At 38.8% G+C, this 21,490-nt stretch overlaps 1 protein-coding gene across 1 annotated transcript in view; it reads right to left on the bottom strand.

The window, feature by feature from the left end:
• The window catches only part of NR5A2 (nuclear receptor subfamily 5 group A member 2), an 85,192-nt gene that overhangs the window by 21,401 nt on the left and 42,301 nt on the right, over positions 1-21,490 (bottom strand). The window contains exons 6-7 of the mRNA XM_062497457.1: positions 13,923-14,042; positions 3,256-3,403 (exon numbers count right to left, since the gene is read on the bottom strand). Of these exons, the coding sequence (XP_062353441.1) occupies positions 3,256-3,403; positions 13,923-14,042 (268 nt within the window). The remainder of the gene's footprint in view (positions 1-3,255; positions 3,404-13,922; positions 14,043-21,490) is intronic.

Here is a 21,490-nt window from a genome sequence, read left to right as displayed (position 1 = left end):
ACTGAACTAAAGGGACATCACACTTAAGAGACTATGTGCTAAACTATTCTGGCTTATTGAATAACTGCTGAGTCAAGTGTACCATTATGTAGCTGGCAGTATTGGTCAGAGGGTCCCTGGAGAAAGGACCTCAGCCCCTGTGCCTGGGGTCCCACTCGCCGAGGTGGGGCCCTGCAGCCTGACTGCAGGAGGAGTTGTGCACTACCAGCCACGACAGCTACACTTAACATGCATCTGCCTAAGCCTCAGCAGCATCTTCTTCAATACTGCCAAAATCAAAAAGATTTTCCTGTATAAACCCTTTGGAACTTCTCACAAGCAGATAACAAACAATTACCTCTTTCATTAAAAATCTAGCAAGCAAAATGGGTAGAATTTAATTCTATTTTGAAAAATTATTCAAAGTGCTTTGTGTTTTGAACATGGTTTTCCTGTTAGTTTACTAAGATAATCACTTGTGAAATGTCAAGAAAAAGGCAGAGACCAAATTCTTTGCCCTAGAGGAGATTGCTGTCTGTGGAGAGACAAACAGGATGGTACAGCCATGAATAACAAACAGCTTTACAAGGCAGTCTCATATCTATACAGTTATAAAAAACCAAACAACTTCTTCTCAATAAATTAATTCTGTGGATTATTGACTTCATGTTGCCTTTGAGAGGTTTTATAGTAAACATTTATTTTTCAATCAAGCACTGGACTAATGAACAATATTTAAAGGTTTAATTGGCTTGTTTAACACTCATATGAACATCCTCAGAAATGTAAAAAGGCTATGTCTTGAAGCACTTTTTATTCTATTAAACATCACAGGGCCAGGTTGTCAACAGCTGAGGTTTTTGAAATATTTTTTTTTTAATTAAGTGATACATTATAGGCATTAGGACCGGTTTTCTGTAGAGATGCCTAAGAGATGTAGATATGTGCTAAATGCACCTAGATACTTAGGCACAATAATTGCTCCCAGTTATTTATGTAGAATTTGATGCTTAGCTAGTTCTGACAGCCCTGCTGAATGCCTACCAGCTTTGTTAGACACTTCAATGTCTTCTAAATCTGACTTGCTCTTAGGCTGTGAGGTGTCTTATTAATTTCAGCTACATGATTCATTTGTTCTTTTGGGCACAAACTTAAGTGCTTAGCTGGAAAGGGTATCTGTGTTTTTCATTTCAATCTTGTCATCATTCTCGCTGAATATTTGCCTCTGTCCTTTGGGTCAAGTGGTAACATTTTACATTTTACTCTTTTCAGAGTAACATCTAGCTCTGACTATGAGCAAATGGAATTCTGCAGAATGCTAAATAAGGAACTAATTGATTTCAAAGGTGTCGGACCTGTCTTAGCTACATCACTTTTACACACAAGTGATGTGACTACAAGGTTCCTATTAGCAGCAGAATTAGCTCATTTTATAGTAGCATAAATGAGAGAAAAACTGGGTACAAACTTGGTACATGTTTGCAGGTTATTCCTGCTCCAGCGCTTCACAAGTTGGGCACAGTACCTGGCAGCATTAGAAGAGCTAGAGGTGTGAGAATGATTCCTAAATCAGTGCAAAATACCAGAAAAGCTGATGAAAATCTTTAAATAAAAAGCCACCTAAATATGAAATTTTTCCAAATGCACTTCATTTATTCAGCTAATTTAAAATGTTTCTGAACTGACATGAATTCTCTAAATATTTTATCAGAAGAAAGCTACAGGCTTTATTTGTGCCACTGTATAATGACTGAAGAACCTACTTATTAGGAACTGGGAAATATGAATTCTTGTTATCCATCAGATTAATTCATAAAAGATAATTTCTGCAACAGATGGTTTGCTTTCACTTCTCTGAATCTAAGATATTCAAGCAATGAAGCCCTGAATACAAAGTATTAATAGTTACCAAGGAAATCCATCTCTTCCTAGGATTCAAAATGGACATATCTCAGAATGATCCATTCCGTTAGCATCATTCTAATTTCAATCTAATTTGTAAGATATTTATTTTTACCTTCTGCATGTTCTGTCCCCTGTACCTCTGAAGTATTGGTCTTTTATGCTCCCTGCATTTAAAGGGAGCTTTATCTAAAATTTTCCCAAGCAGTTAAAATTCTGTAACACCTAGGAGGGACATATTTAAGACTGTAATTGAGATCTACAGTGTGATCAGAAGTGTCTGTTTTAGTCTACTTGCAGTTGTATTGCGATAATTTATTTCTAGAATTTCATTCCTTTACAGATTTTTTTTTAATTGTAAATGAAAGGAAAACATTACTAAATGTCACCACTGCTGGTATCTTTCATTATGTCCTTGGCTCACCTGCTCACTCTGTAGACAAAAATACCTTTTCAGTAAAACAGGAGGTTTTGCTACGGAGGTATGTCTGGGTCTGACCTTATTTAAGTCTCTCCTTTCAACTGTCTACCAGAAAAAAAGCATTCACTTGGGCAAAGTTCATTTAGACCATCTTTACAACAAAGTGCAAACCTGAAACAGAGGACAGGCAGAAAAATCTCTTCCCATGAAGTCAATAGGAATCCATCTCCCTAAGATCTTTTTATTCTTGGCACCAGTGATTTTTTCTCAACTGATTTATTGGAGGGCACTGGTTTAACTAATTTGTCTTGCATAGGTATCTTTCCCATTCTGTCCTCTCCACTAGTACAAAACAATCTTCCCTGTAAAGGTTATTTCCTACCCAGGTCTGTCCTAAAGCTATTATCATTAATTTGCACTTTAGGAGTTCCTTTCACTTTTAAAAAACTATGAGATACATTCCTGATTTATGGGTTACAGTGTGACAGCCATCATATGTAAAGAAGATTGTTTATACTTACCACAGATGCCTTTGAATAAGAGAGAAATTTCAACCATATCCCCATTCCATATGCTTTACATAACTGTATTCAGTATCATAGAAGAACATGGCAATCTGTATTTTCCACTTTTCTCCAGCCTGTCTAATAGAATTTTGTCCTTGTTCTGGAAAATTGAGTTCACATACCAAAATACAGAAGGTTTATAATACTCCATTAAATTAAATTCCGTAGGTTTTAGGAGTAATTTTCATGGAAACACACTTTTAATCCTTACACATAATTTCCCTGCAACTGAGAATTTAAAAATTACCCTCAGATAACTGTGAACCTCATTAAACATATTTCAAAATCATGTGTTTCACGAAAAATTGAAGAAAAGCAAAATATTTTTCATTTAATTTCATTTCATTTTAGAAAAAACAATATTTATGAAGATGAGAGTTTACCTACCTAAACTAAACAGCACCAGGAATTTGAGACAGACAAATTCTCGTAGGTCAAACTGCAGCGAACGAAGCTTTGCTACCAGTTCTTGTGCATGGCTCATAAGATTGTTGAGGGTGGCTCCAGCTTGGGATGCTATTATGGAATAATCAACCTGCAAAAGAGAATTGTATTCCTATCTGGTTGTCACGCCCACACTTTAGGAAGTTTCAAGCAATAATATACAATTTAATTTAATGATGCTATCAAGATGATTTTATATGCAAAGCAATTTTAACGCAGTGGTATACATTGAAAATAGCATTAAACCCTATATCTTAATGGTATGTGACATCACTGTGAGTGCTGGCTTGTCTGTATTAGCTTTTGTAGCTGCTTTAAATATGAGAGCTGCTTGTGACACTGGTAGCTGTCCACATCTCAGTTGTTTTGTTCATTTAGTGTCTCCTCATTTTAATCCTATGATCCTGCAAAGAATGACTGATGGAGTGAGCTTGTGCCTACCCTGGCTGTATTGCTCCAGAAGGACAGAACAATGTTCATGGGAAACACTCCTGTGTTCAGAGCTTGGCCAGAAACATCTATTCAGGCTCAGAAATGTTGGTGTATTCCCACAGGAAACAGAGGTATTGTGTGGGTGGTTGCTGCTCTCCTCAGCTACACAAAATCTCTGTATTTGTTGGAGTTGATTGGAACTCCCTTGTTCTGGCAAGTGCTGTCCTGCATGGGAAGGAGGGGTGGCAGGTGTGACAGCCCAGCACTGTCCCAGCAGTGACTGCAGTGCACAGAGCTCCTTCCCCCGGGCTAGGGACACAAGTAGTGCTGCTCTGGACTCTGCTGCCCTGGCCATGCTGCCCCTTGCTCTTGGGGCAGGCTGACCTGCCTGGGAGCTTCCCTTGTACGCAGACATCCAATGGAAAGCTGGAGTTAATTCACTTACTAAAAAAGGGGACGTCCACAAGCACGGGATACTTCAGGCCTGCCATTGCTGACTCATCCTTGGATGATCCTTGACCCTTGGGCAATCTCCCCGAGCCCAGCATGCTGAAACTGTTCTGGCTGATGCCGGTCCCATTGTGGGGACGTTGCCATGCAGGAGCCTGCCCCAGCCACTGTGAAGGTGTGCCTGCTTTGTCACAGGATGGTGACCAGTGGGGAAGGGCACAGCCTGTGGGAATGCTGTGATGGGAAGGTGAAGCGAGGGCTGGCTCCAGGACAGGGCTATGGCTTGGTGTGGAGCAGGGTGAAACTACTGTATCAGGTCTGGGGTGACCTGATCAGAAGCTTCAGATTCAGTGCTCAGTCCACTTTTCACCAGAGGCCACCACATCCCCTGCAAGTGCCACTGTCCCTTGGAAATGGCCCGGCGTGCTGCTTGCTCCCCAAAGAACCACTCCTGGCCAACTGGACTAAATGGGTCTGCGACACATTTCCAAAATGCTCTGGTATTACCAACACCTTTCTCTTGTGGGAGCTTGCAGAACAACAGGGAAATTGCTAATTGTACTTCATCTAAGAGAAGTCTGGCTGTAAATGGAGACTAAGCACAATGGCAAGTGCTCTCTTTGGGTTAGTCATTTGTTTAATGGTGTCAGTGCTCTCAGCCCATCTCTAAAGTTTCCCACAATAAAGTAGTTAATAAAGAATGGAGAGGTATCACCACAGGAAACAAACCAATACTGCAAAATTTTGTTTTTCCAGGCTCTGATCCCTTAAAATCTGTGGGGTTTTTAAAATTATTTTGTTTTAAAAGTATTGAATTGATTTTGCTCAAGTATCAACAGCAGTAAAACAAGGGGGAAAAAACCCCAAAACCTTGAAATACTTTTAACGTGACAAAATTTCAGCAAGGAAAGATAGAAAGATGACTAAAAGAAACTAAGTTTTCCTGGTAATGGGCTTAATATAACCAACAAGTTACTGACTTCTAATAAGAGATTTCATTTATATGTAGTCTTATTGCTCCCTATAAACTGACTGGACGCAACTGCACAAGAAAAATGAGGTTACGTTTTTGAATGAAGGTTAAGAATAACAGTACTTGGTAGTGTTGGAGCAGTTAGAGTTGAGTTCAGTGCTTGAATTAGATCAATGGGTTGTGCTGAAGTATCCTGTGAGGTAGGTTTTATTGCTCTCTTTTACACCTGGGGAAACTTGAAATAATGACATTCAATTGCTTACTCAGGGCCAAAGAAATCTGTGGCAAAACTACAATCTGATCTTTGGAAACCCCAGCCTATCCATCTTTCAAAAACTACTTTCTAGTTCATCTCTTATTTATCACTCTTTCTACAGATGCATTTATGCATATTTCTTTATGTATATACACTTAAATAATACAAAAAATAAAGTAACATTCCTCAAATAATTTTTACTTGAAGTTCAGTTTAATGTAGTGACATGGTTCAACTACTTTGTATTGAGAAACTGGTCACATATAAGTATGAAATTTCATAACTTAATTTCTCTTTTGTAATTGTTAAGAGGGGGGAAAAAAAAGCTCAAAATCCCTTACTGAGCTTCCAGTTTGTGGGGAAAATATGCTACTCACTTCATAATAAGAAGTTAAGATGTCTGAATGTCAAGAATATCAGTGGCCTTAGTGCAGCGATTATGGCATAATGGAAAAACCCAGTAGATGCCTGGATCTCCCAGCATCCCTCTACTGGAGAGCTCTCAGGCAACCTGCTCCTCTTTCAGGTGCATTTAATATTTGCAGCACCAGCAAATTTGTCTGGGAGGCAAGTCCTCATCTGCCACTCACCAGGAACAGGCTGTATTAAATTTTTATATTTATTGACATTTCATTACCATAATTGACTGCAGTTGGTTCTCTAGTAGAAGGCACAGGGCTGCCTCCTAAGCAGGAGAATTGGTCCCTTGAGTAGGATTTGCAATTAAAAACAACGCAGAATGGATTTTTTTTTTAATTGTGTAAATATGATGAGTTGAATTTTCAGCTTTAACTAGAGAATAGTAGGTGTGCAGAAGGCTTTTTTTCAAGAGTGAGCAAAATTATGAGTCAGTGGAAAGACGACCCCCAAAGGTGTCAATCAGTTTATACAAAAGCAACTGTGCATGAAAAAGCCTCAGTTAATGTCTGTTCTGAAAAAGTGGTCACATTAAGACTACACTGTTCTGCTTGCTTGGTCCTTTATGCAGAAATTGATACTAAAATGTGTATTAATTCTTTTACCTTCCAATTCATGATTAAAAGCACTTTAAAAAGACAAATATTAAACCAACTTGGATGGTTGTGCAAAATGCTTAATTTAATAGTGAAGTCTTAGCATTTACTTTGTATTGTACATTTTACTTCATATTGTATATTGATTTCATCTAGTCAAATCAAATCCATGACTAAATTATTTTTGCATCCCAATTAATACTATTACATTTTACATTGATTTTGATGTTGAGGATGTTGTCTGGCATTTTTGAAAACAGCAGCTTTGACAGAGCTTCCAAATAACCTAATTTGGAAGTAAAACAATGGGCTGAAGTTATGGCTACACAAACAGAAGTGTCAATTCCTCCTGTACCTTGGGCTAAATAACTGCTGTGGCTGAAGGCCAAAAATAAAGGGAGCACCTGTGCTTTTTTTGTTTTGCAAATGATGTTTCATGAAGACAAATCCCTGGTTTTACTGGGCTCAGATAGTAATTTTTCTGGTGGGATCAGTTGATGGCTTCTGGTATTCGCTTCTCTCTATGCTCACAAAACAGAGCAACACTCACTGGTGTAATTAAGTTCCTTTTTTCTTCTAAAATTAAGGAGTGCTTGATTTCTAGAATAAAAATATAGTATCATGGGGAAATATTGTGTGGAACTGCACCATCCCTTTCAATGCTTCAGCAAGCTTGAAATAGTCTCCAGAATACGATTAGAGGGATTTTACTTGTTGATGGCATTGCCAGGTACTTACTATCCCTGAATGCCATTCCTTTCAGCCAGACAGGAATTGCACAAGGAAGGAATAAAGCCCCTGCTGTGGCTCTATTCAGTGTAATCTAGCAGACTAAGGCAGTTCAAGATGATAAAAGATTGATTTCATGTTGGATTTAGTAGATTAGACTACTGTGACTTTGGGGTCTGAAGGCAGAGGCGGTGGGTGCCCAGGTGTAGCAAAGGCAGCGTCCTGCTCCTCCTGCTCTACGGGGTGCAGCCCTGGCCAGCACCTCTGGCTGCTGGGGAGCTGCTCCCCCTGCACCCCTTCCTTGGCTACAAACAGCTCTGAAAGCCTGGGCTGGCCCACACTGACCTGCCCTGGGTCTCTGAGTCCTGACCCTGCTCGAGTGGATGCTCAGTGGGCAGATGAGTCTCATCTGAGAAGCATGCATTCAGTACATAGCAAACAAGCTCTTTTGCTATTGCAGCCTTCCCCCTGTATCCTGAGATACAGGTTTCAGTGGAAACTGCAGTGGTTATTAAACTCATTTTGAGCTTTTCATATAATTCTTTCATTTAAAACAACATTTCTGTTAAATTTCTAAGCAAATAAATATGGAAAAAACTTTCAAGAGTTGGCAACATACAAAAATTGAGGAGGTTTCAGAATGGACAAGCCCACAGATATACTTGTATCTGCTGGTTATCAGATTTGGATATATTAATTAAAATTGTGTTGATTCACACAGCATAAGATGCTTGTCATTTTAATGTGAGACGCAATAATAGAAGATAATGAATTAAGTTGCCAGTGGCCCTTTCCCCTAGGACCATGTTATGGTGCTTGATAATTGACTATAATATGCAAATAGTAACACTCCAAACTACTGCAGCGTACTTAGAATCCATTTTTTTTACCAAAGTGTTACAATGTACTTTAGTGGGGGTTTTTTTAATATATATATATATGTTGGTATGAAATTATATTAAATCACTGCTGAGTTTGATATTCAGTAAAGTTCATCAGAAGACAGAGAATCACCGTAAATTTTTTTGGTGAATGTCTGGGTAGCATCTCACAAGGCTGTGCTAGCTCAGACTGCTTCTTCAGGAACTTTCAACCATGTAAGTTCATTTCCCCCAAGACCCTCTTATTTTACACAAATTTCTGCTCTATTGTTTAAAATCCTTTCCCAGCAAGGCCTGGATGTGCTCACCTTGGATCCCATCACTATCACTACTCCAACAGGTAGCTGGGACAGACTCATGTGGTGCTTTCTTCTAACTGAGTTTCTGAACAACTTGTCTTTCATGCTGGGCAAGCTTACAATCTTCTGCAGGATTTTACATGAGTTTATGCTGACAGATTAGTTCACTAGCATGGGACTGGTTTGGAGGACTAACAGGCTTGAAAAAATGCTGCCAGACATATGAATTGGGATCAGGTTGTTCATAGGTATGTCCATAGCTACTTGAAAGGCTCAAAATATATAACAAATATTTGGATAAACCCGAATTCAGGGCACTTCATGGTTATAACTGAGTTTTGATTTGTTTTACCCAGTTTAACTGAGCACATCTAGTTCATCCCCAAGGAACAGCCAGCATAATATCTTCATATCTTCATAAGACATGAGGTTCCTTTTAACAACTAACACAACCTTAATTTGTGCAGAGTAACTGTGCTAAAAAGCAAACACTATACTGCATAGTGAAATAATGATTGCTTGACCTCATTTGTATCTACCTTGAATCAAATCCTGTGTTTATTTTCTGATGTAAGGACTTCTAGATTTGGCCCTCAAATGCCAATACCTCTGTTGTGCCCACTACAACTATGAAGCCTCACTGACTGCAATACAAATCTAATGGGAAAAAGATACTAATTTCCAAAAACATAAAAAGTAATAGGTTTCCACTAGATATCCATGAGCTTTCTATACCTGTGGCTCCTGGATGTCCTTTGCAGTCACTCCTCTAACACTTTTGTACTTTTGTACTTCAGTGATACTTCTGCAAGGGTGATCTTTCTTGAGACCATCACCATCTTGTACTCTTTCTCTGGTGCTATGCTTTAGAATACAAACCCAGGTGTAAATATGCATTTGTGTGATGACTTTAGTTAAATCAATAGTTTCAACAATCTTAAAAAAAATCTGAGATTTAAACATATTTTTGGATGGCCTTTTTAATTGGAAAGGCTTTGGCCAAACTCAGCAGAGGGAATATTTGGCAACAATGAGTGGAGTGTAGGTATGAACAAAAGGAGCAGGTGAGGCTACAATTCACATATTGTGCATTGATGGCTGCAGGAAAAAGCACAAACAACAGTATTCTGTGCAGAGCTCTAGCATCTACTTTATGTGTGCTGGTCTTGGAAGCTGGCAGCGTATTGCTCATGTAGAAGATACATGAGGAAAGTGCTCAGGTTGGAAGAATTAAAACTCTATAATTAGAAATGGTCTGTTAAAATTACATGCCACATGGCAAGCCTACGAAACTCAGCATGTAGAGAGCATATTGGCAATGATTTACAATTAACCACCACATTGCAAATCACTCCTTAGCTGTTTTCTATTATGAAATTTTGAGAGTTGTAAAATGCATTTGTGCTACTTTATTTCCTTTTGAAATGGTAATTGCTACTGCTGAGGGGCAGTACTTAGTGCAGAAAATGAAGTGTGCAGCACAGGGAAGAACTTGTTTCTGAGGAACTGCTGAGGAATTGTAATGATCTGAAAAAAGTGCTTTCTTGAAACACATACACACAAAAGAGCTTCATTTATGAAACCCCAAATAAATAACAAAATAAAATAAAACACAGTCTCTTTTTGTACAAGGGCCAAAGCTTACTAGTTTGCTGCTGACTGCACTTTTTCCCCATCAAAGTGGGAACAGTGGATTGACACTGAGTAAAACCTATAAGCCGGTGGCTTGAGGGAAATGCAGATATATGGAAATGTGATAGGAATGCCCTAAAGTAATGGGTTTTAAGCCAGTGTGTTTGAAAATTATCAAGTGCTCTTCTAACTACTAGCCCATTTTAGATACCTAGTACAGAACTGACAGTGTTACTGCCCTGGGGACCTGGATAAAGTTTGGCTTTTGTGTCTGAGGAACAGAGGCTGTGCAGTCTAAGCGGAGAGAGCAGGTATGCTCTAATTAAGTGATGGCAAGTTCCCTGCTTACAGCTTCCATCTTGATGGTGATTTGTAAAAAGGACTGTGTTTATGAGTAGCTTTTATGGAGGGATATATTAAGGAAAGTAAGGAGTGAGGCTTCTCAGGTCTTAAATTTGTTAACTTGCGACAATAAGCTTGATCTCTCAGGTAATAAAGTTGGCAGTCTAGCTCAGGTCCTCAGTTTAAAGTTATTATCTTTGAAAGCCAGATGATTGACTGTAATTTCACTCATAGTGCTTTGTTGGTAGCAGAAATAAAAACATCTACAGCACTTTTCATCAGAAGTGTCAGAGTGCTTTCCACACCTTAATCAACTAATTTTTATGAAATGGTGGCAGGGTTTTTCCCTGTCTCTTCTGTGGGAACTGAAAGGATTAGGAGAGTAATCAGAAAGTATGCAGGAATGGTGCACTAGCAAAGACTCATAATGCCCTGATCTAGAAGTGTGGCTACCTAGAATTATTTTACAGTTTTTACAGAGGATACAGACACAGTCATAATTGTCCTTTCATAAATACATTTGAACAGATGTGTCTAAGAGTGCAGCAGTCTGAGTCAATGGTCCATGTTGACAGGAAAAGAGACAGCTGTATTGGATCAACTTGTCTAAAAAACCAACTCATTGCTGAGCAGGGATGTGCAAAAGCAGTGCACAGCAGCTGAAGCCAGGGATGGCTCAGGATGGGTAATGTAGAAGTACCATCCATGTCCACGTCCACTGTCATGGAGTGATAATGTTAAAAAAGGGTTCAGCTGTAGTTGAAATTTGCAAGGAAGTCGAATTGCTAATCTGGGATAAACCAGGAAAACATGGGACTGCAGCTGTATTCAGGCAGTGGCTTTGTGTCAGCAAGCACAGACCAGGCTGAGGTTCTCAGTGCCACCTTTGCCTCAGTCTTTCCTAACAAGGTCTCCTGGGCTCTGTGCATTGCATCAGGGCTCAAGGAGGAGGAGAGTGATGAGCACTGGATGTAAATTGGGGGACAAAAAAGTTCATAGGAGAACTAAGGAAAAACTTTCTCTCCATGGAGTTTGTCAGGCAGTGTTACTGGCTGCACATGGATGTTTTCAAAACCCGACTGGACAAAGCCCTGAGAAAGCTGGTTTGAGGAGGGGGTTGGACTGGTTACTCCTTAAAATTCCTTCCAGCCTGGATTATGCTGTGATTTTAAGAGTTGTAGCTGTGGCAATTCCAGATATTTTAAAACTTCTGCTTAGCTCACCCAGCCTTGTCCATCTAGATAAAAAAGTTTCTTCAAGGAATGAATTTTACCCATGAAAAGAGTTTTAAAAGATGCTGGTTTAAAGTAAATGCTTTTGATGCAGAAATTGCATATAAGTCATGCAGTGGCACAACACTGGCACTGCTGCAACACCCCGACTACAAGCAGCCCTTGTGTGAAACGTGTGCCATGCACAGCCCAGCAGGGGAAGGCGCCTGCTCCTGGAAGCAATCTGGCTTTTCACCGAGGATCCAGTGGGGCCAGAGCTGAGTGAAACTGGGACAAAACAGGGGCATTCCAGGGAGATTTCAGAAAGCAGCCAGACACTCTGTAATTCAGGTCTAGTGTCTCCCTGTTTCTCAAAGAGAATCTGTGATACATCCATGGGAGTATGTTCTGTGGCTGTTAGGAACTGTGAAAAGAGAAAAGGACTGACTGTAGAGTGCTTGTTGCTGTTGTAGTGATGTTGCTCCTGCTCTCAGCCTAAGTGCAAAGAGGAAAATGAAGAAGGTGATGGGACACTCTGGGAGTGCTTGTACCAACTCCAAAATGAGAAATTTTGGCATAGGAAAGCAAACTTGGATTTAAAGAAGGATGTATTAAAACTAGTTTACAAACATAGGCAAAAACGAATGCAATAATTCCAATATAGCCAGGTTTTAACCTAGTTGGAGACTGCCTGGAAATGCACAGCTTCCCAGTCCAGCTGCTGATTTGCAAGCAGTACATTTAATAAACATCCTGCTACCTGTTGTCCAACAGTGAAGAAATGCTCTGCTTTGCCATGAGATCATGTACAGCTGGGGTTTTTATTTTCAAGAAAAGATAAAAGTGGCTAATGAGGTAAAAATTATTACTGTGAGAAAATGGGGACAATGGCTAGAATTTAAGGGTAGTTAGATGCCTCTAATGATTTCAGTGGGACTTAGGCACTCAGTACCTTTAAAACAGTGCTAATCACATAACAAAAGAGACGCTAATTTAGCAGCTCTCTCAGGAACGGAAACCTGTCAATATACTTATGACTTTATAAACAAGCATCCTGTGGTAAATGAAATAATTTCCAGTAAAATTGTCTGTCTTGCAGAGCATGAAATGGAAAAGGAAGAAGTCATTTTCTCAACAACACCAATATAAATGAAGAGTAACTTTTGCTAATATAATTAGGGAGTACAATGATATCTGAGATAGGTTAATGACTTTCCTTTAAGTGCAGGAGTCAGTTCCACAACTAGAATTTGAGTTTTCCCAATTCCTTTCTTGAACAAGTCAATCATTTCTCCCTTCTACTGTAGACTCTTAATCATAAATGCAAACATAAAAATCAGAATCAGAATCCAAACATTTGTTCTGAGTGTTAAGAAATGGCTGCAGCTTTAAAATTATAGCTAAAGCTGTAAGCAGATTCCACAACATGCAGACACAACTGGTGGAGTGCAGGAAAAGGGGCTCTTTCCCAGGTGCGTATAAATTGTAGCAGTTCAGTTTGTAGCTACTTAAATACCAAAGAGCCATCATTTGTTTTCCCTTCAAGTCAGAAACATAATGTAAAGGCACAGTTTGCTTTCCTTTGATACTCTTTTTTTTTCCTTTTAAAAGCAGGATAACAATCTTAGGAACAAGGTTCTGATTTTACTGTCAAGATCACTGTGCCTTGGAAAGTATAATGGAGACAAAACTTTCTATTTCTTTTGTGTTTTCTCACAGTTTTCCTAATATTTACTACATTTTATCTGTTGCATTTTGGGGCATCCATGTATCTGACACATGAAGAAAATTACCCCTGGATAGCTGTGCAGAAACTGCAGAGTGCATACCCTGAGACAGTTTCTGAGACAGTATTTGCTTTTATAACCTATGGACAGAATACTTTTCCTGTGATTAGATGTCTCAGCCGCCCAGTTTCTAACACATGTGCAAAAGTCTCTAAAAACAAGGTATTTCTGAGGTAGCAAGCAGCAGGTTCTCTAGATTTCTGACCCAGACAGTGCTTCTTTTCAGTAAATCACAATTCTGAAGGGAAGAAAACTCTACTTGCTTAAACCTAAAGCATTAGATTTGGGAGTGCTGTTGTCAGAAACCATTTTAGCCCCAAGCAAATACTACTTCTTGAGAAACATTTCTCATCTGCTACTTTTCAATTACAGTGTTTGAAAAGTGTTTGAAGTGTTTGAAAAGCAAAGTGCTTATGATTATATCTGCTTTTTTAGGTCTATCTGTAATCAGCAGACTAGAAACAGAGTGCACAAGTGATTTTACCTACAGTACTTATGGAGGATCTCTGAGAGCACAGTATGCTTCTGACCTAGTTAAACTCCTGATATTTTGAAAATTATTATAAAAACAAGACATGACTATTTCTCTCAGACCACATACTCACTTGTTGTCCAGTAACCAGAAGGATGGAGCCTTCTTTCCCATGTACCACTTGCCGGTAAATGTGATCTAGAATTAAGAGTTCACTCCAGCAGTTCTGAAGCAACTTCATTTGGTCATCAACCTGTAAAGGAAGCACAGACATTGGTGGCATCACTCTGGGAGTAAGTCTGACATCACACTAGGGTGGCAGTCCTCCTTCACACAGCTGGCTGACATCAGAACAGAGATACTGTCCAGAATTATTCATGCCCAAAATTGCTGTTTGCAGTTGAATAAACAGAACACTGCTGTAACCTTACCTGTAAAATGTATACAATATTTACTCTTGATTAGATTCTAGGAAAGCAGAAGTATGGGATTGCTATGCAAAGTAGTAATAATTGTATATTTATGGCTGTGGGATTTTATTTTTTACCCGAACAAGAAGAGCAGGAAATGATGATGTGAACTTTCTCCCATTCCCCATCTTAGAACCTTAGCTTCTGGAAATAATAAGGAATCTGCAAATTCACAAGCATTATTGCTTCAACAGGCCCAAGTCAGAGACAGGTCCCTTGCAAATTAAAAAGTGAAGATAGCTTTAAAAACTCTCTAAAAATAGCTGTGGTTCTATGAAAAGAGAACACTTCTTAATGAAGAGAAACTGAGCAGCTTTGGGTGTCACTGGTAGGGCAAGAAGGGGCAATGCACAAGTCAGTGGTGAGCAATGACACATATCCCTGAGTGGATTTGGGAACAGAAGGAACACAATGGGCATCCAGCACAAGGAACTACATTAAGATTTTCTGACGTTATTTGGGATCTATGTCTTAGAGGACAATTAAATTTATCCCTAAACTGACTCTAAATGCAACTGGATTGCATTCAGTCTTCTTCACTTAAAGACAGGGAAAAAATAGGATTTCTATGGAAATGTAAAAAAAAAAAAATCACAAATCAGTGGAAGGTAAACTATGAAATTAAATCATGGTAAGCATCAATAGCCTGTGAACCTATTCTTACTGAGCTTCCTGATTTATTTTTTAAAGCAAGTCTGACTATAAATGGGTGTCCCGAATGAGCTGAGAGGTACATACATTAGCCTTTCTATAATTCAGAATGGTAACATCACCTATGTAATTGAAAGGACTCTAAGAGTCTGCATAGATAGCAATTGCTGAGCAGATTAAAAATGCTATAAATGCTATGAATCTAGTTTAAATTGCTTTAGAACTAGATTTTGTCATACATAGGAAACCACACTGCAAGGAGTAATCCTGCATGAGCTGAATTAGATAATGAAGCAGATGTTTTCAAGTTTTATCAAATACGACCTAATGAACTTTATTTTTTCAGGCTGGTTTTCTAGTTATGTAGTAGAGAAGGATGTAACATTTCTTATTAACAGATTTTTGTAATGTCATCTGTGAAAGTTACCTACTATTGTCTCCCTCTTTCCAGTCACTTCCCACATAGCTCAGACTTTAATATCTGAAACACTGAAATCTTTGCTTCTTCCATTTGTCTTAACTTCCCTTCACCTTTCAAAGGCACAAGAGGCTGTGTGCAGCTGTTCATGTTTTCCCACACGGATACAGAGCAAGGCTGATTTGGTATTAAAAATCTCTTCCTCTGCCCACGATATGTATTTGACTCCAAAACTATTTCAACCAAGTGATTTTTTGGCTCAAGAGAGGTCACATTGATGCACTTCAGCCAGGTTTAAATTAGTTATTTGAAAAAAATATTTGGAATTCACAGATTCTGTTACTCTTGCATTTTATGTGAAGCTATTCTTTGATCATTTTCTCCTCTGAACAAAAAGGGGTTGAAGAAAATCACGAATATCAAAAACATCATGCTAACATGATAATGTAATTGAAATTACCATTTCACACAAAGCTATCACAGTTTACATCTGAAGAAAACAAATTTTGAGTGAGCTTAAACCTTCAACATCCATGTCATAACTCCTAATACCTGAATAAGAGGTACTTTACTGTACTATATATTTCCAGTGTAAGCCAGATGTCTCAGCCACAGGCTTTTGAAAACAAACCACATTTTATAGGTCTGGCTTTTTGAAGATCCCAACAGCAGCTAGTCCACAATCAAAGCTTACCTCCCAAGCTTTATCCTATCATTACCAAGTCAGTGCTGTGAGAACAGTGCGAGATGGCAAAATCACAAAAAATTGTTTTGCATATAGTCTGTTCCTGCTGTTTTACAAGACTCACAAAACTAGCACAGCGAACATCTGCTAGTGGTTCACAAAATCTACTCCTCTGAATTCACTGTAATTTAACCAGTGAAAGCCCATAAAATGGATAGCATAACCAGCTCTATAAACATCTCAAACACTGTGTTGCCTGCAGAAGACTATTAGATCCAGCTGCTTTTGCCATTTTAAGAAAGATAGTGGGGCAGCAGATGCCTCCCAGTTTGCACTGGAAAGAAATAAACATGACTTTAATGAGGATTGTGTATTACTAAAAGGTAGGACAAATGACCAGCTCCAGCCTACTTCTGAAAGATATGTAGATGAGGAAAAGCTTTTAGATCACACTGAACAAAACCAGTAATGCACCCCTTGTTATGTTAGAAGGAGCTGGTAAAGTTTATGACATTTGTAAGTGCAGCCAGAACACAAACACCATTATGTTTCCGTGGTATGCTGATAAATGAGTTGCAGAAGCACGTTGTCTGTCAAAATAAGAAAATAATCCTTGGACCAAAACAATTAGGTGCCTTAAACTGAATGTGCCTGAAACTGATCCTGAAGGCAGAGACTCAAGTTTCATTCTGAAGAGGAAGGTCCTCTGCAGGAAAATCCTCTTGTGGACTTCAGTCTTCTGCCTCCAAAGCTGGAGAAGGCTGCTTTGCCATTAACAGTGTAAGCGGGAGAAAACGTAAGATTCTGTCACCTAGATACTTAGGTCTAGTACATAATCAACATTTTCAGTTGTGATATACAGTGAATTAAAACAAGCTCACAAGCTTTTACTGCTGGCAAAATTTTGAGGGTCTTTTCGGGTTTGTGGAGATCTTTAAGAGTATTATCAATGTTTTAACAAAAAAAAAAAAAAGCTCCTGTTGTCCTAACTACTAGGAATGCTTATAAATAAAACTTAAGCATCATGTGGCCCACACCTGCCTGCTGCAGGAACATTCCCCAAATCTGCAGCTGCTCCTGCCATAACAGAACACTGACACGAGCATAATGTAACATGGGTCTTACCTAAGCAGGTTGTCAAATGAAATGCCCATATGACAGCTATTGAGCCTCAAGCAAAAGTGTGGGTGAATATTGTGCCCAGATGGTTAAATTTAGGCCCTCTCTGGCCACTGGCATTCAGATTAAGACACACCATTGGGGGACAGTATAACTGGAAATTGTTGCTGAAAAAATGGCTTTTGAAGAAAGATGTGGGAAAAGGTAATGAAAGGTGTGTGACTCAGAAGTAGGAGGAGATAATTTCCAGCAGGCAGGATGGCATGAAAGAGGAATGTTACAAGTATGAAATGAGTAAAACATCACACATGTAAAACTGCCCTTAAATGACAAGGGAAGCAAAAGGAGTGCTTGGGAGGCTGTTTTAAAGGAGAGAAGGTTGTGGGAGAACACAAAAGGGGAGCTGGATAGTGGGTAAAACCTCAAAGATGAGGAGGATGAGATGCAGACTTAAAGGGTTTGTGTGACTGCAAGTGATGCTGCTGGGGCAGAGAAGAAGCAAGTACTATTTGTTAGAGAAGCAGAGAATGGTGGTTGACAACAGTACAGGTGTGATATTGTTCATCTGCACAGTGAACTTGATTCTGTCAAGTGTCTGAATACAGGTTTGAACACAGAATTCTCTGGTGGCATGTCTGAGTTCCTAGACTGCCAGCTGCACTTATAAGGTGACTTTAAATAATTTTTTTATGGGTTTTCCACTAACAAGGGCTGGAAAACAGGCATGCATGAGAACACATTTAGATGCATCTATTAGTTTGCATAATTTATCTTGCCAATATAATGCAAGCCACATAGAGTATTTCCAGGAGTGGAGGAAATGGATTCTCAATTTGAAGAGGAAAAGTCTAACCCTGAGCACTGTGGTGACACACTATTTCTTGGCAGGGGAAAAAAGTTGGAATGGTAGTGTCACATCTGCCTGCTAAACCCTGGCTTCCCCTCAGCTGGGCCCTGAGCTGTTGGTATGGGATTCAGTGGAGGTTTGTAAGTCTGGTAGAGGCCTCTATTGACACTGAAATACACAATCACACCTTATCAATTATAGTTAAAGGGAGGACTTATCTCAGAAATGCTGGTTACTCATCTGAAAAACTATTTGTGCTGATGTTATAGATGAGGAAGGTTAGTGTGACACAAAAGTAGTATTGTTGTAGAGTGTATGCTTCCCACAGCAAAGAACGTTAATCATTATAAACTTTTGTTTTCTCTGAAGAACAACACTGAAATTGCCAAACAGTAAAATGAAGAATAATGTGTATGCTTTGCTGAAATTCACCTTAATCTTATCAATACCACACTGAGTCTTTCTTTTAGGAAAGCGTTTCACAATATTTCGCACTGTAACCAACAACTGCAGATTTATTGCGTTTTTTCTTCTGAAGAGGTTATTTTCAGCCTGACACTTGATGAATTACCTGTTAAAAATGTCAGGGTCATGGTTTTTTTGTGTTGTACTTACTTAGTTAAATATTTTCCTTATAATTATTGCTGCCGATTCAGTTAAACAATGCGCTCACCTTTTACCCAGTTTACACCTCCTTTTCTCAGAAGCTGGAGAATCCTTTTTCATCTCTGCTCATTTACATCAACTTGCCACTGCAGCTTTGGGAGTTTCTGCTACTAAAAATTTAAAAGGGTATCTAATGATTAAAAAAAACCACAATAATTGAAATTTATGTGATAAAACTGTGCTGGATTCAGCTGAATTATTTTTACTTATGCTTCTAAGAGGGAATGCAAATATGGAATAACATGAAGCATTCATCTCATAGTGCCACTTTTAAATTCTACGGCCATTGAATAGCTATTTCCTAGTGAATATGAAGTGATTAAACATCTGTCTGAACAGTTCAGCCTGAAGCACATAGGTTCAAGGAATGGTTGAACTTTCTTTCAAATGCAGTTAGGAGATCACTCACAAGTCATTGCAGACATATAGTTTGAGTTGTTACTCCATTTTCTTATGCTATAGTGGTACAAATCACCCCAAATCAAAGTTTTATAAGACAAGTGCACTCCAGAGACTATTTTTTAAACCATGCATGGTTTCCAAATCATTATATAGGTAGGGAAGGATTTGGACTCTCCAGATGGGTTGCTGCTAACAGTGGGAAACCTCCTGTGCAAGGCTGCTGTCAAAAAGCAGCACGTAACAGCCAATGTGATTTTAGAAGTAAATGCACATAACTTTCAGAATCAGTGAATGCCCTAATAAAATGTGATTACTACCTATAATCTTGGTAATAAAATGCTACAAAGTTCAAGAAGAAATGATTTAATATTAACTATGATTGTTCCAGCTCTTTACTAGAAACCTGTGTGTTATAAAAATTGCTATGTGAAGGCAGGGAGTGATCTTTACAAGTCTGTGTTTGGTTAAATGGCTGTCCTGTTTCCATCTAGGTCTAGTGTGAAGGGAGTATAAATCTACCTCAGTTTGCTAGCACTTTACATTTGTATTGATTTAAAAATGAAAAGAAATACAAAAATACTTCAGTGTGTGCCTTTTCCTGCTCCTTTCCAGCCTGTACAGAGGCTGTTACACAAGTACAGTTGTACTTGGAATATGCCTCTGTGTGTATATGTAACTCTTTCTTTAGTGACTTCCAAATCCACCAGTCAGAGCCTGAATATTTCAACAGGAAGTTTTTCTATCCAAGATATTAAATTCCTATATGCTTTGTGTGAATGAGTGTCCACATAGAGGAAAGTAGCTGCTGAATACCATGCTGAAAGAAAGGTTAATGTGCTCATCCTTTATTCAACAGCAGGGAACTGAGAAAGACGAAGAGAGCAGGACTAAAATGCTTCATTAACTCGCTGCTTATGGAACCATTAGTATTTGGAATATCAAACTACTTTGGAATTTTTTAAAGGACACAGACAGGGAATTTATAACACAAAGCAACGTTTGAAAAGTCCCACACTTTTTTACCCTTCCAAACTGTGTAGGGGTGCGTGTGTGGTGCCCAGGCTCCGAAAGGCGTGCAGTGTCTCCTGCTCAGGAAACGCAGGCAGGGAGAGCGATGGCTTTGCCACAGCTTCTCCACTCACATGCCCCTGAACAGCTTCGTGTGAGACTGCTGGAAAGAGGGGGTCAAAGCAGCACTGCCCAGCCATTTCCCAGTTTCAGTGCTGATCTTCCAGAGAATCAAAATACTTTAACAAAGCAGCCTTGAGCATCAGCTCACATTCATCCTGTTTTCTTGCACGAATAGAACACAAGGTGTCTGAGTCTGGGGTCCTCAGATTGCAGAAGGAGAAAGGGCAGGCAGCAGATGGTGATTCTACTAAATAATAAGCTCTCTCTTATGGATTTTTGGACTCCATTTAGAAAGTATTCCCATCTATTAATGAGAAGGTAAATGACCAATCTTGTTTCTACAAACATCAGATGCAAGGGCTGTTACAATAAACTTTCTGTGTCTATAAATCTATTATATAGGGCATCAAATGCAACACATAGCACTCCCATTTCTTCTCCTTTTCATCACATTTATCTCTGTGCAAACTGCATGAAAATGTCTTGGTACTTCACAGTCAGCATTATTTCTGATGAATTATAAATGTGTTTTTCTTAGTTTCTTTTCTGGGTGGGTCTGTGTTTTTTATTTTATTTAACTGAAAATAAGAGAAGTATTTCATTTTAGTCCCAACTGAAAATTTTGCTTACAATGCAGTGTTTTTTGCCTCTCAAAGTGAAAAGAAAGATAAGGAAAAGGGAAAATTAATTATTCTTACCATCTGTTTCACAGAGTGAAGGAGGTACCTTCTTTAGCATTAGACCCACAGAATTTACCTTCAAAATCCTACTCCTGTGAGTATTTCTACAGATGTTAGTACAGCCTAAGCGTATACACAGTTGGGTCTAGAATTTTAAAAGGATTAGATAAAGCTATCTAGTTTATGTAGCAATTTTGTTACTAGAGCTGTGTTGATCCTTTGAATTTCTCTGGAAATACACCTGTTTTTTTCTGATGTCAGCAAACTAACTACAAAATTGTATTGGACCATATTCTTATCTTTTAACTTGCATGAATATCAGTCCTTTGACTTGCAATAACATCTGAATTAGTCCCACCTGATCTGCTTTTTAGGATGCACAATGATGTCCCTCAGGGAATCAGAAGACAAGACTGAGCCCAGTAAACTTCATGGTACTGCTGGTGAATTTATTCTTAATATATTCAATCAGCAGTTTCACTCTATTATTGAGCAGCCTGTGATTAAAGTCTCAGTTGTCTTTTCCAAGTCACATATATTTTAGCATTATCTGAAAAGATATCTAATGTTGATATAATGGTCTATATCTATTTTCTAAATTCTGTATAATGTTCCTTTCCTGTTTGGTGATT

Source organism: Cinclus cinclus, chromosome 8 (assembly GCF_963662255.1).
Source record: "Cinclus cinclus chromosome 8, bCinCin1.1, whole genome shotgun sequence".
NCBI classification, from domain to species: Eukaryota; Metazoa; Chordata; class Aves; order Passeriformes; family Cinclidae; genus Cinclus; species Cinclus cinclus.
The sequence above is the reverse complement of the archived record's forward strand: the minus strand, read 5'-3'. Positions and strand labels throughout refer to the sequence as shown.